This window comes from Leptosomus discolor, chromosome 8 (assembly GCF_034619465.1).
Source record: "Leptosomus discolor isolate bLepDis1 chromosome 8, bLepDis1.hap2, whole genome shotgun sequence".
Taxonomy (NCBI): Eukaryota; Metazoa; Chordata; class Aves; order Leptosomiformes; family Leptosomidae; genus Leptosomus; species Leptosomus discolor.
The window spans coordinates 39,370,519-39,385,047 of NC_141398.1; the positions used below are offsets into that span (position 1 = coordinate 39,370,519).

General features: G+C 49.7%; 2 protein-coding genes across 2 annotated transcripts in view; both read left to right on the forward strand.

The window, feature by feature from the left end:
• Positions 1-293: 293 nt before the first annotated feature.
• On the forward strand, positions 294-1,028 carry THAP11 (THAP domain containing 11). Its single transcript, XM_086468984.1, has one exon. The coding sequence runs from the start codon at positions 294-296 to the stop codon at positions 1,026-1,028; it is 735 nt and encodes a 244-aa protein (XP_086325110.1).
• Positions 1,029-8,600: 7,572 nt separating this feature from the next.
• Positions 8,601-14,529, forward strand: part of NUTF2 (nuclear transport factor 2) — a 31,580-nt gene continuing 25,651 nt past the window's right edge. The window contains exons 1-2 of the mRNA XM_086469350.1: positions 8,601-8,636; positions 10,698-10,739. The gene's annotated coding sequence lies outside the window, so the exon portion shown is untranslated. The remainder of the gene's footprint in view (positions 8,637-10,697; positions 10,740-14,529) is intronic.

Consider the following 14,529-nt stretch of genomic DNA (forward strand, 5'->3'; position numbering starts at 1 on the left):
CGAGATGGCCGCGCGGCTCCTGACGGGAAAGGGGGCGGGGCCCGCCGAGGGAAGGGCGGCGGGGCGGGGCGGGGGCGCAGCGCAGTGTGGGGCGGGTAGTTCCGGCGCGCCGCCGCCGCCGCGATGCATTGTGGGCCGCGTAGTTCCGGTGCGGCGGGCGGCGTTGGCGGGCGGTGAGAGGCCGCGGTTGGCCTTGTGGGAGCTGTAGTTCGGCGGGGGTCCCCCCAGCCCGTTCTCCCCGCCGCCGGGGCCGCCCAGGGGTCCGTCCCCCCGGCTCGGGAGGCCGCCCCGCCATGCCGGGCTTCACCTGCTGCGTACCGGGCTGCTACAACAACTCGCACCGCGACAAGACTCTGCACTTCTACACCTTCCCCAAGGACGAGGAGCTGCGGCGGCTCTGGCTGAAGAACGTCTCCCGGGCGGGCGTCAGCGGCTGCTTCAGCACCTTCCAGCCCACCACGGGCCACCGCGTTTGCAGCGACCACTTCCAGGGCGGCCGCAAGTCCTACCTGGTGCGGGTCCCCACCATCTTCCCGCTGCGCGGCGTCAACGAGCGCAAGGCGCAACGGGCCGCCCGCCGCCCCCGCCCCGCCGCCGCCGCTGCTGCTGCCTCCGCTGCCGCCGCCGCCGCTGCGCAGGGCCCCGGTGCCGCCGCCGCGGTCCCGGCAGGGGGCGCGGCCGAGGATGTGAAGCCCATCGACCTGACGGTGCAGGTGGAGCTCGGGCCCGGGGCGCCCGCTGGGCCCGGCCCCGGGAGGCTACCGGCGGGAGGAGAAGAGGGCCCGGTGGAGGGTGGCCCTCCGGATCACTCGTACTCGCTGTCGTCGGGCACCACGTCGGAGGAGCTGCTGAGGAAGCTGAACGAGCAGCGCGACATCATCGCGCTGCTGGAGGTGAAGATGAAGGAGATGAAGGGCAGCATCCGCCGCCTGCGCCTGGCCGAGGCCCAGCTCCGCGAGGAGATCCGCGAGAAGGACCGGCTGCTCCATGCCGCCAGCGCCGGCACCCGCAAACGCCACGGCCTCTGAGGGCCGCCGGGACCCGGCCCGGCCCGGAGGGGTGCCCGGCCCGGCCCGGGGCTCTCCACCCCGGAGCCGCTGCCATCCTGGGTGAGGTGCCTGGACAGAGCGGGGCCAGGACGGGCTGCAGCCCCGCAGCCCCTGGCTCTCCCCGCCCGGTCCCTCCTGCCCCCACCGAAGCAGCCCCCAGCCAGGCAAGCCCATGCCACGGGATTCCCCTGCCTCGACGGGGCGGCCACTGTCAGCTCAATGCCGAGCCCGGTTCCCGACCCGACGTTCCCCCGGAGCTAGCACTGCGGGTCTCCCGCCTGCGCCGGGCCCATCAGCACCCTCCCTGTGCCGGCAGCGGCAGAAAGCGCTTGTTTTGGTGTAGATGGGACCCCTGTCACCACGAAGTGGATGTAGGGTATCAGTTTTCAGCAAATAAACTCGCTCTGTGTTAAGTGAGGTAGCAACAACACTACCCCCTGGAGAAGGCATGTCCGAAAGTGTGGCTGGCACTGTACCTGTCATAGGAATGAACAACGATGTCATGTTTGGCCTTGCTTAGCACAGGCACGAGGAAAGCTTTAGAAACCCTCTCAGGGTGATGTGTTTCTTCAGTAAATTACTGATGCCGTAAAAGACTGCTGTTTCTAGCGTGAAAGGATCCCCAGATTAAAGAGTGCTCTTGTACGATGTAGTTTCTGCTTTCTCCACAGTACGTCCGTATTTGTTACAGATGTCTCGATGCTCTCAACACTAGTAAGGATTACAATCTGGTACAAAGAACCCGGTGGCATTTGATGGTTGTAGTTTATCTCATTGGCTTAAGAACTCCCTCTAATGAAATGGGAGGCTTTGTAACACGTTGGAATTTAAATCCTTGGCTTTCGTTCAGAGAACCAGGATGAAACAGAAGCGAAGCGAGTTTATCTGCAGTGGTTGCAAACCCTTGCTGTCTAATCCTAAACTAGTTGGCATGACTAATAATCTGTACATTAGGCAAGACCTTACTGAAACGTGCTTGCGTGTTCTAAACTGAGATTTAAGAGTATTGTAACAAATCTATGTGGAATGATTGTGTAGTTTCTGTTTCTAGCCAGCATTCGTCCCCTCGCTTTCAGCAACAGGAAACCAAATCAACATTGGCTAGAAAGAGGGTGGAGGGAGGGTAGCAAGGCTGATGGGCTGGCTGGAATACATACTTCCAGGTTAGCCAGTGGAACAGATACCTTGGCAGGAGGAGGAGGAAGAGGAGGGTGTCTGGTGCACCTGCACAACTCTCTGGCAATGCGTACTTAGGGGTACGGCTTCGGTAGCGATGGATGTTGCAAACAAAAGGCAGTTCACCACTGTGCCCATAATTCCATTTGAGGGAGGAACGACCAGGTGCCTTCTGGGGCTGCAAGATCTTTCTCCTGCGAGTGAAGTGCGTTACACTCGGTAGACCAGGATGGCAGTTTTACTAAATTTTATAGAAGTATTTTCTAAATGTAAAAAGTATCTTTAGTTTGAAAACATTGTAATCTTTGTAACACTGGCTAACGTAGCTTTACAACTGTTGGTTTCGATACTCTATATGAGCGAACAAAAAGGGCACAGTGGGACTTGGTAGCTGGAGGTTTATCTGTTGACCATGTCGCCCATTCGGCTAACGGCATGGGTTGTCACAGCCTGCTATGTAATGCATGGGTCATTTTTCTAGTAACGTGTGTACCGAGTTGGATGGTTGACTGTGAGGATACTACAGGTCTAGTCATGTACTAAGTATTTCCTATTATTTCATTTTAATTTATTTTCTCCAGTCTGATATGTAGCTCACAACTTCAGCTCCGTGGTATACCGATTTTCCTGCGAGTCAAGTAAGCAGTGATTTCTTTGGTTGGTTGGTTTGTTGTTGGTTTGGTTTTGGTTTGGTTTGTTTTTTTTTTTTGTAGGGAAAGCAAGATACCTGCTACACAACCTGATTATATAATATGTAATTGGTCCAGCAGATCTATATGCTTCCATCAAGACAATAGGCAGCACAACATCTCTCCTGACAAACGAGACCGGTTGTGTGTCCTAGCTTCTTGAGAACATGCGTGTCGTAACAGTCATGGTACTTTTTCTGCCATTGGAAAGCACTTCAGGACATTCAGACTTTTGGCCTGCTGGACTGGTTAACTGCTGGACTCTTTGACTTCTCCAGGTTACACTGAGGTGCTAACATGCTTAATTTTAATAAAGTATATTTTGTTTTGTTATGTTTCCTGTTTCCGTGCTCTATATATGTATTTCTGACAGGTCGCTGGCTGTAGCCTGCCTTCTCTTCTGCAACGTTTTGTTATTCATCACAAACTCCATGGCTGCAACAGCGTGAATGTCTTCATGTTCGTGTAGGGTGAGGAGGAGGAGTTCGAGGTCTGTTCAGCGTATTACGAGCCTGCCTACACAGGGGTTAGAGCTGTTTGAAGAGCAAATGGCTGTTAGGACAGGGGTGCTCTCTAAATAGCCAGGAGCAATGTGAGCCCGCCTCCCACACAGGCCTGCTGCCTGAGGGACAGCGTGAGTCTCCGTGTTGGGCATGGTGGAGGAAGGAGAAAGCATCGCCTGCCATGACCCGGCTGAGGGAAAAGCTAACGTGTAGTATCTTTGAATTTGTTATTCCACTTACCAAAGTTCCTAATTTCAGATTGGTTTAGAGCTATTAGTCTAAAACAATTGTAAGCGGCACAAAATTTCAGCTGTGCCTCAAACATCATGTTTTTGGGTCGAACTGGGAATGTTAAATGGAGCTGCATGACAAAAGAATGCTGCTCCTTGTGCATGCTTTCCCCCATTTGCTGCTAAATTAAGGTAAGTGAGTAATGGTACTGGCAGGGAACAGAGAGGCTAATTCTGTAGGAAGGTACTTTAATATGTTAACAAATAAACTGTGTTATTGCTCAATGCAAATGCTTTTTCTTCCATTTCAACCCCTCACCTTTCTGCATCCTGCACTCTAATCTAGCCTGTACCCTCACAGTATTTTTCTTCTACCAGCATCGTCTGTCTTTGGTTGCTACTTTCCCATGTGTGTATATTTTCAAACGTTAGCCCTAGAAGGGGACTTGGAGAATGCGTATTTAAAGTGGCTTTTATTGTTCTAAGGCAAAACCTTAATTTCATCTTCATAACAATCACCCCTAGAGATCAATAGTAACTCCCTTCCTGAGTTTTTTACCTATTTTTAGTTTTTTCTGTAGTAATAAGATAGCCTTTATATCGTTGGGTTAATAATTTTATTTTACTTAAGATGATAAATTCGTGCTCAGAATCCTTAAGCTGCAGAGCTCAAGCACTAAACAAGTCAGGTATTCCCTGTGTAGCCGATACCCAGTGTTGTGGTACAAGTTCACCTACCAGTTCAGCTTTCCAGTTACACCAGAAATCTAGAAATGTAACTCCATCTACGGCACATTTAGCCACACAGCCCTAAAGTCCTGGCGGCATGGATGAGGATAACGCAGCCTGCCTGTAATGGGGAGAGCTAGTCAGGCTGTCAGCTGGGTGATGGGGTTTGTGATGTGCGTAGAGTTTCTGGTCGTTCCTTCCCCAGTTTCCCAAAGCAGCTGACAAAATCACACCATGACTCGTTGAAGCTCAGGCTAGATGGCGTGAAACCAGCATTCTGACGTACGTAGTCTTCACCTAGTGGCTCTATGCATCTGTACGTGCCATGGGATCCACACCTCTGGATTAAACAAACAAGGTTCTTCTGAAGGTGGTGTGCCTCATCACTTGGCTCTACCTTTGCATGTCAAAGGACTAAGGTTTTTGAACTTTAATAAGGTAAAATCAGTCTTCGTGATCAGAAAGTATAAAAAGAGCTTCGGCCATGGAGCCCCTGTAGAAGCAAGATGGTGACCTGTAGCCTGAGCTCTGTGTTGAGTTCTCCATGATCAGGTACGGATGGGAAGGGATAGAGAGGCTCTGACGTGACAAGGGAAGTTGGCAAGCAGAACCAAACAGGAGAAAGACAGAGAAGCTCCTCTGCAATGCAGAACCCTCTCTCCTGTAGGTGAAACCCGAACTGATTTCTCTGTGCATGCACAAGGCTTCCTCAGTTCACCTTATTTTAGAGATCGGTATCACTCCCATTAAATCACTGGGCAGGTGACAGTTTTCCTGACCTCTAACACAGCATCCTTCACAGGGTGGGTTCCTCCACAAGGAATATTCTCCAGTGTTCTGCCCCAACCCCTCATCTGCAGTTCTTCTGTTGCTGGAAGCCATTGTGTTGGAAGTTGGTGTGTTCCCAAGCCAACTCCACCTCTGTCTCACATCCTGCCTCCAGCTTCAGAAACTGCCCCCACTTACGGTCCTTCCCACCGTTCTGCCCTGTGTCCGGGGCCCTGATGTGACAGGGCAAAAGTCACTGTGCCAGTGAGCGTTGCTAGGCAGAGGTGGCTGGAGAACTCCTCTGGGAGCTGGTGTGCTAGAAAGCTGATAGGCTGGATGGTGGATAGCTCTGATACAACCTCAGACTCCCCTGCTGTCTATACAAATGACAGAAATGCTGAAATTCTGGGCTAAATCAGGGATAAATTGAGAGAGATGGTGCTGACAATACCAACCTTCTGCTCCTTGCCTTTATTTCCCTGCTCTGCATCTCACCATATGCACTCTTTTTTCTCTTGTGACAAGGGGTGTTGAGGCCCACTCTTGAGACTGGCTCCCCTTGCTGTCCTTGATCAGAGCCCAGGTAGTCCGACAGACTCCTTGTACTGTTCCCAGATCCAGAAAGCAGTAGCCTCCCAGGACCAACAGTAGGGAGGAAGCATCCAAAGCTTTTGCTTTCCTCCTGAGCAGAACACAGGAGCACTCCCAGGGTCCCAGCATCACAAACTCATCGTCACCTAAGGGCTGGGTGAGAAGCGGCCAAGGAAAATTCGCTCACCTCTGCTCAGGATGCATGCTGCCAAGCCAAGTGTGCGCTTCTCTCATATGCTTCATAGCATGGTCCCGTCTTCATCGCCTTGATTATTCCTTGGTTTTCAGATTACACGTTTTCTAGGGTAAAAACTGTCTCTTATCCCAGTGCCCAGCAAAGTAGGGCTTTGATGCTGCCTAGGCTCCTAGGTGATACCTCTCTTACTCTCTGCTAATAATTAAAGAATCAGCCTCATTCAGCTGCTGCCCAGTCAGTTCTCACTTCAAAGACTTGATTCTTTCCCCACAGAAATATTACAGTTCAGATGGGCGTGTTGGGACAACACCAGAGACCAGATGGGCAACTGCAAGGCACCAGCCACGCCTGTGCTGGTCCCACAACTCATTTGGGAATCACTTACGCAGGCAAAGAACAACAACGGTGTGCTCTCGTGGGTGCTGAGGTTACCAGCTGCTGACAGACCTTCACTGCTTCACTTCTCTCTGGGTATGTACTTTCTGATGGAATATGATTTAGGAACAGCTCTCGCACAAGCAAAACATCCCTAAAACCTAGTTATCTCATTTTCAGGAAGCTCCATTCAGCCCTCACCATCTCATTTCTACTTTTCCTCCCAGATCACATAGCAATCCTCCCTCACAAAAATTAAAAACCATGCTGCACACAGCAGAAAGGGGCTACTATAGCTGGGTAGTCACATTCTAAAAGATACTTATCCCACTGTAGTGGCTACTATAGGAAAAGCAGAAGGAACATCAACAGCATTTTATCCTAAAGCCTGCAAGTTTCAGGCTTGGGTCCTACATTTGGAACTGACTCCACAACACATCAGTTAGAACAAGGGACCCCAGGCAGCCCGTATCATGCAAATCCTTCTCTTTTGTCTTTCCATATGAACAAATGAGAAGCAGCTTTTTCTGTATATTCACAGCTTTGCACTGGTGTATAATCAATCCAGTTCTTAAATATTTCTAGATAAATCTGATGTGTTGGGCTCGCTGTGCACAAATTATTTAGCAAGAGTGCCAGAGGCTCCATGATTTAAAAAATAGGTGTTGTTCATGACTTAAGTCTTTAAGATGAGTCTGCAAAGAACTGTGATCAGGACAGTGCCAGTCATTCTACTGACATCTTTCCCCTGGGGGGCAGAGACGTCAGTAGCGACCACAAGGTGCAGAGCGCATCAACATATCTGAGGCTGGCAGCTGCAGATCTGAGAATGTCATCATGAAGGCAATGAAAAAGCCCATCATTTTCTCCCAGGCATGAACAGCACCTCAGTCAGAAAATGAGGGGGAGAGAGGGGAAAAAAAAAAAAATCACTGATTTACTGTTCAGCTACTCTTCACCTGGACTCAGTGGAGTATCAGCTGTCTGCAGTCTCCATTTCCAGGCCATGCAGGGTAAGAAGCCATGAGATAGGGACTGACACAGTGTGGGCACTCAGGTTTACCTTTTTCAAATAGGAGAAACCTGTTGGAAGACATCGTTAGTGCAACATTAGCATCTAGGAAAGAGGCTTGATGTCAGCTACCTCTATCTCCTTCCCTAGTACTGCCTTCAGCAGCAAGCCCAGGCAAATGCTTTGTGGACCCGTCTCTTTCCAGGGTTGTGCAATACCGTCTCTAAGGAGCAGATGGGTTTTCTGGCAGAGACCCGGGACCTTCAGAGCTGGGTCAAAATGCCCTACTTGGTATAGGGGCAACTGTTGAGCCATCTTTCAGGCTCAGCCCTGATCTAAACCACTCGGTAACAAAGACTTCTGCATCTTTATAAGCCCTCCCTGCTGCTGCTTGAGTGAATGTGGTGTGGGCCGCCAGCAAGACCAAAACCCATGTTTTTTAGACCACTTCTCTCTTTGCAAGTACTTACTTGCAGGACTTTTTCAACCACCCCACACCTTCAGTGCTAACTTCTTTCACTGCAAGCAAGCTGAGCAATTCCTTTTTTTTTCTTTAAAGAAGATTTTTCATTGTATGTCTTGTGAGGGCTGTTAAAAATGAATTTCAGGATCTGCAGCTCTGTCTGCGGCTCGTTGCCTGCCTTCTCGCTGAAGGCCGGTAGCCCCCTGATGGTGGACACCCACCTCGCCTCCCTCTTTGGGGTGAAATCCCGTCACTGTCACAACCCAGGGAGCTGTAGCGAGATCCCAGGGCAGCCTGAGGGTCCCCTCATCCACCGGGGCCATTTCAAGGGGCCACGACCGCCCTCCTGCCGCCGGCCCGCGGGGGCGACAGGGCCCGGCGGAGCCTCCCCAGGAGAGAAGGACAGCTGGGGTGGCCCCGGGACAGGCGGAGGCCTCTGGGGTGGTCAGGGAGGGGCGACGGGGCTCTGACGGGAACCACTGGGCAGCGGGCTCGGGGCGCGAGAGCCCCACCGAGCCGGGAGACGGTGCTCGCCTCCCTCGCCTCCCCCACCCCTCCACGCTCCACCACTATCCCACAGTGCTCCAGGGCACCGCCCGCGGAGCCAGCGACGCGCGGTCCCCTTCCCTTCATTCAAATCAGCCACCGCGGGCGGCGGCGCGGGGCACGTCGGGAGTTGTAGTCCTCCACGCCCCTCCCAGTGCGCGCCCAACGGCTAGCGGGACTCGCTGTCCCGGTGTGCAGCGGGCCGCCGGGGCGGGGTGAGGCGGGGCGGGGAGCGCGGGCGAGAGAGGCTGTGGGGGTTCGCGCCGCGCACGGTGCCGCCGCCGCCGCCGCCATAGTGGGAGCCGTGGGGTGAGTGGGGGGGGGGGGGCGGGGCGGCGGTCGGTCCCTGGCAGGGCGGCGGGAGCGGGCCTGGGCCGCCCACGGACCGACACATGGCGCGGGCCCATCCTGCGCTCTCCGGCCGCGGCCCCGTACTCCGTCCCCAGCCTCGCCGCGGGGCGCTGCCGGTAGCCGCGGGCCGGGCCGGGCTGGGCGGGAGCCGGCGGCCGGAGCCGCCCTGACCTTCCCCGTCTTTGACGCGCCGGCAGCGCGGTCCCTGAGGGGGCCTGGCGCCCGCGCTTACCGATGGAGGGAGCCAACCTGCAGCCACCGGCTCCGTCCGGGGCTGAGGGTCGCCGGGCGCGGCTCGGCGGGGCCCCGCGTGTGGGCGGGCGGCGGCGGCGGTGGTGGTGGGCTGAGAGCGGCGGAAGGTCCCCAGCCCAGCTCCTCTGGGGAGTGCGGGGCCTCCGGCGGCGTGAGCCCGGGCCGGGGGCTTGGGGAGCGGATCCCTGCAGCGGGTGGCCGGTCAGTGGCGGCGAGCTGAGGGCTGCTGTTGCCCCGCCTCGCGGGAGCACCAGCGGCGGCACCTGGCGCTTCTCGGGAGCGCTGTCCCTGCTCACGGCGCCGGCGTGCTCGAGGCTTTGCCGGCTGAGGCACCGGGACTTGTCCTAGGCACCGAGCCGGGTTGCCGGGCGGTGCTTCTGCCCGGCTTTGTGGTGGCTCGGCGTGGAGGGAAGGAAAGGTGGAGGGGGTGAGCTCTGAGCTGCCAGCAGATGGTTCGTGTAGTGCGAAAGGTGTGCTCGAGTGTGCCGAGGAGTTGCGATGTCCCTGCTGTCTTGCCAGAAGGCTGTGCGGGGACTGAAGTTAATCTGGGTCGAATCACTTGGTCACCTAGAAAACGAAAGGTTCACGTTTCCTTGGAGTACTAGCCAAAGTGCAAGTACTCAGCGATCTGCTGTAGCAGATTCGTTTTTTTTCTTCGAGTTGCCACTTTCTGGTGTGATTTGAGGTGAGGTTTGTTTTTTTTTTTCTCTTCCACCTCCATAGCCATTGTCACTTTGTAGCTTTAAAAATCAAACCTGCACAATTTTACAGTAGCAAGGAGTGTATGTTGCGTTTTGTTAACACGAGGTAGCTTTCGGAAGACATTAAGTCCCAAAGATGCTGTTCTTGCAGTTCACGTTGAACTACCTGGTTAAGGGAGGCTGTAACAATACTTTTAACTGTTCCCTCTCATTTGAAGTCCACTGTATCCATGGGTCTTTTAGAGTTGGATTTGTGGCACACACATCGTATTGTGGTCGAACAAAGCCCAGGTAAATGCTTGAATAGGGATTGGTTGCAGAACTCTTGCTTGAAAGTTAAATCTAATTCCTGAATCAGCTGCCTTATCAAGTTGATACTGTTTTGATTTCTCTTTTTTTTTTTTTTTTTTTTCTGGGAGGAGTTGTGTTCAAGCAATGCTTTCTGTGTAAAGCATTTTGCAGATCTCCGTGTAGAAATAGAGAAATTACCATATGTAGTATCAGTGAAACACATCATCTAATTTAAAGTGCAATGATATTTTGGCTCACTTTTGGACTGTTTAACTCTTTTCCCACTGCAGTCCTAATTATTTAATGTTCTTCTCTAAAAGATTGCAAATTATTTGGGAGGTGATTTGAAATATATTTGCTTTAACATCTATGTTTGCTCAGGTCTTTAGAAAAATGCAAATGTTAACAACTTTCTGCAGTTCTCTGCTGGGATTTCTTTTGTCTCTGTCATGAATTGTCTAGTTAGTGATGGTGTGGAGTATGTTTTGTGTAAGGATGTCAATATGTACTAATAGCTGGTAACACTGTAAGTATGGTGTTTTTGGTGTTTTAAATCTCCTAGATACTGTGGCTTCACAGATAGTTTTAATGTTCATATTTGTGTCTGACTAATTTGTGTGCTCACCTACTATATTTCTAGAAGCAGGACTATTTTGTTGCATGAGGGGAAAAAGGAAGCAAAGCAGGAATGAAAATGTGGGGGTTTGGAAGGGTAAGATGGGTAGGTAGGCTTTAGGAAAAGTTTTGGTGATTGCCTTTTTTTTTTTTTTTCCAGGTGTATCTTGGAAACCAAAGACCTTATACCACTTGTATAGAGGTAAGGTATAACAAGCATTATGTACACACATGAAAAGCTTGTGGATCATAAAGCATGTTGGAGAAAATTTTCCATATTTTGAATGCTGCAAGTCAAAAATAGAGTAATGCTGTGGCTAAACCTACAATTAGGGGGTAATATAATGCAAAATAGCAATGTTAGCTTGGTCCTCTTGTGTTTAGTGCTGCACCAAGGTACCTAGAGTTAGGGTTTTAGGGGTGACAACCTTTTGTGCTGTCTCATTCAGGGCTGTTATTTACACAACTGGCTATTTTGACAAATATACAACAGCGATTGTTTTCAAATGTGCCAAACTTCAGTTGTGAACCACAGAAGAGCTGCAAGGGTCAAACTGCAGTTGTAGAAGTTCTATTCAGAATAAAAATGATACCAAATGTTATTTTGCTATTGAGTTCATGGACAAACCTGGTTAAGTGTTGAGTAATGATTTGATAGAGAATAACAGATTATAACCAAAATATATGGTGTCTTTGCTTCTATAACTTAAAAATCAGCTCCTAATTTTCTCTTGACCTGAAACAGTTGTCATGACAGTCAGAAGCAGGTAGAAATATCTTTAATTCTGCTGTTTCTTGGAGATTAAATGTTATGCTACTGGGCCTATAAGGTAAAGAAAAACGTGGTGCAGCAGTTTCCCCCCTCCCACCTCCCAGTGCTTCCTCTGTTATTTTAAAACTGAGCAGTCTTGGGTTCATCCTGTGGAAAAGAAATGTGATTTCAGCCTTGTAAACTTGAATTCAGTTTTTGGATTGCAGCAAGAATACTGTGGAAGAAATGGCAGTTGTGGAGCACTGTGGCTATTGCTTAACACAAAACATTATGTCTTCCTCTCCAGTTACATATCCTATAATATATGTCTCTGTTTTTGAAAATCATCTTGACTGACTCTTTGTGGCTCTGTCAGGCTATCAGGTTGCAGACAGGATGAGCATCAAGCTGTAGGCACGGTAAAAGCTTTTCCAGAGTCCTCCCCATGTATTTTGTTTACTAGTGGCCTTGTGCTTGCTGACATCTGTAACCAAAAAAAAATGTACTTCAGGTTGGCATAATTCCTGCATTAATTTGTTGTAATGACGTTGGAGAGGAATAAAAATACTGAAAATGGGAAAGTCAATTTATTTTGCATACTTCTCAGAAGGAAACAGTCTGCACCTTGTCACTCTTCCCCTTTCTCCCTTTCCGTCCTTCCACAGTTCACGTATCTAGACTTACTTATTTTTAGATCTGAAAACATATTTAGAATAATGTAATTCCTTTCACAGCGCAGCCCATAGCAATTACTAGGTGAAGGTCTCTGATGAAATCAATAATTTCTGATTGGCCTGGAGCAGTAATTTTTGGACTGTTAGCCTCCGTGGATCAGCCAGCTACTGTGGAGATGATAGCGAAGATACCCAAGAGAAGCACTTCTTTCTTTCAGTCTCTGAATGCGTGAATTTGCCCCTCAACTGGAAATTTTGTAGGTTTTCAAATGGAGAAAGATTGACCTCTAAATTGGAATTTATCAGAAAGAGGTACAGTGTGTTTAAGATAAGTGACTGATGGTGTGATATCCCCCAGTAAGTTCCAGTGTTTCATCATCCCTGTGTTAATGTGTGTTCTGTCTGGCCTGGGCTGGTTTGGGCTAGAGGAGAGAAGGCTTGAGTGGGGCTTAATCGTAGCCTCCAATATCTGTCAGGCTATTATCAGGAAAATGGAGCCAGGCTTTTCACAGGGGTACTTGGTGGGAGGAGAGGAGACAAGGGGCATGACTTGGAGCAGAAGGGATGCTGGTTGGACACAGGAGAGCTACCCCCTGCATGAGGATGGTCAATTGCTGGAACAGGTTGCCCACAGAGGTTTGATAGTCTCCAGCATCGGAGCTTTTTGGGATCTAAGTGGGTAAAGGTGTGAGCAACTGGTCTGATCTTCTCGCTGACTCTGCCTTCAGCTGGAGGAGCTCCCTTACAACCTGAATTACTCTGTGATTTGATAATGTGCTTTGTTTCTTTTGAAAGTGTATGCCTTTGCTGAAGAAGATGATCTGTTATCAAGTGGTTCTTGGTGTAGGTGAATAGATGACCTGTTTGAGAGAAGATTAACTGCTCCTGTGATGCTGGTTCCATTGTGTTCCTAGAAAGTGTGCACAGGAGACGCCCCTATCTTTGTTTCAGTGGCAATAGAAGAGGTTGAAGGAAAAATAGTCTGTGAACTTGTTTGCTGCTTTACTTTTTTTTTACTGCAGTCTAAAGACTGCTCACTCTTTTTAATTGGAGTGATCAAAAATACATGCATGATAGAAATTACAGAAATATCAGGAACTGAAACACCCAAGAGCTCTTTCATTGTCCTTATTTACTCTTGTTAATCAGTAGCAAAGGGTGCAGTAACTGATGATCTAAATCGTGTTTGCCATGGATTCACATGTACCCCTGGACCAACAGCACCAATGTAAAGGGAGCATTGGTGCTCTGTTACACTGATTTTCAGCTGTTCCAGAAAACAAGCTTGAATTCAGCCTTTAGACAGTTTAACTTTAGTGCAGCGGTACTTAGGGCCAGTTTTAATAAACAGGGAGTGTGGGGTCTGAGACTTATGGAGTAAATGTAGTCATAACTGGATAATAGATGGCATTTTTTTTTCTCCATTGGCATGTTAGAATGGATTGGTTTGAGGTTTATCCTCTTTGAATTTGGTTTTCTTAATGTTCCGCAGATCAGAAAGTCTTTACTGAGTTTATTTGCCTGTGATGGTTGTTCCTTGATTCTTTGAGCACAGCTTACTTTTTAAATGTGGCAATCCCTGGGAGACCACCTTCGTTTTCTTTAGCAGTTGACATTGTACTTTGCTGTTGCTCCTATTAGTTGTTGTTGACATTTTCAGAAAATGTAGGATTCTTACAGAAGTGCAAGTCTGCAATGCTTGAATTCTAAAAGACTTAATTTTTTAACTTGATAGCAGTAAAGTCACGTATGTCCAGGTCTGATAATGCAGTAAACATAACTGCTGGTTGAAACCATTATTGGTCTTTCTCCATGCCACAGAGACATGACAATAGCCCACGTGCTCCAAATGTCACTGGTGCTTATGTGCTTCAGGAAAAGTGATTTGTTTATTTGTCTGTTGGCAGGAGACTCTTTTCTACTTTTGCTAAGCAAAAAGGTGGCTTTTTCTTGAGTTACACTTCCGAGTAGCTCTGGTAATGCCACTTGAGCAGAAAGATGGACTTTGTGCTGCAGCATGCTGACAGAGAATTGCTTCCAGGCTGTTTCGTCGTTTCTTGTTTGATGAAGGAAGCCAGGGGAAGAGGTTTCGTCCACACCTTTTGCAGAAATGGATCTTCTAAGGACTGTGTTCCCTTAGGAGTTATGGACAGTCTTGGTGCGTTTATGCTGATCTCTCATACCCAGAGTTAAGGCAGAGAAGGAAGGGGGATGAGTGAAGATGGGAACACCTAAGCTGTGACAAGTGATGGAAAAGATGCTGTGTCTTGGATTTTGTGGACAGAAAGTCTGCTGCCTGAGGCCAGTGTAACCCTAGTCTAATTCAAGGTCACTCATGGCCCACGTGAAGGCTCCATTCTCTTCTAGTCCTCCTCTGTCTCATACCTTGGCACGTCTTCCTCCTTGGTGCTACTGCCCTCTGGATCATGCAGCTTCATGCGACATTGGTGCCATCTGCCAAAGCAGATGAGGGGGAGCTTAATTCAGGCTGTTGTCTCCCTCCTGGACCAGCATGGCTGATGGCATGGGACACAACAAGCTGGAGAAACGTATAGAGAAGGGGGGAG

Bases quoted from the DNA above. Each gene is read 5' to 3' on its own strand.
- THAP11 (XM_086468984.1), top strand. From the start codon at position 294: ATGCCGGGCTTCACCTGCTGCGTACCGGGCTGCTACAACAACTCGCAC.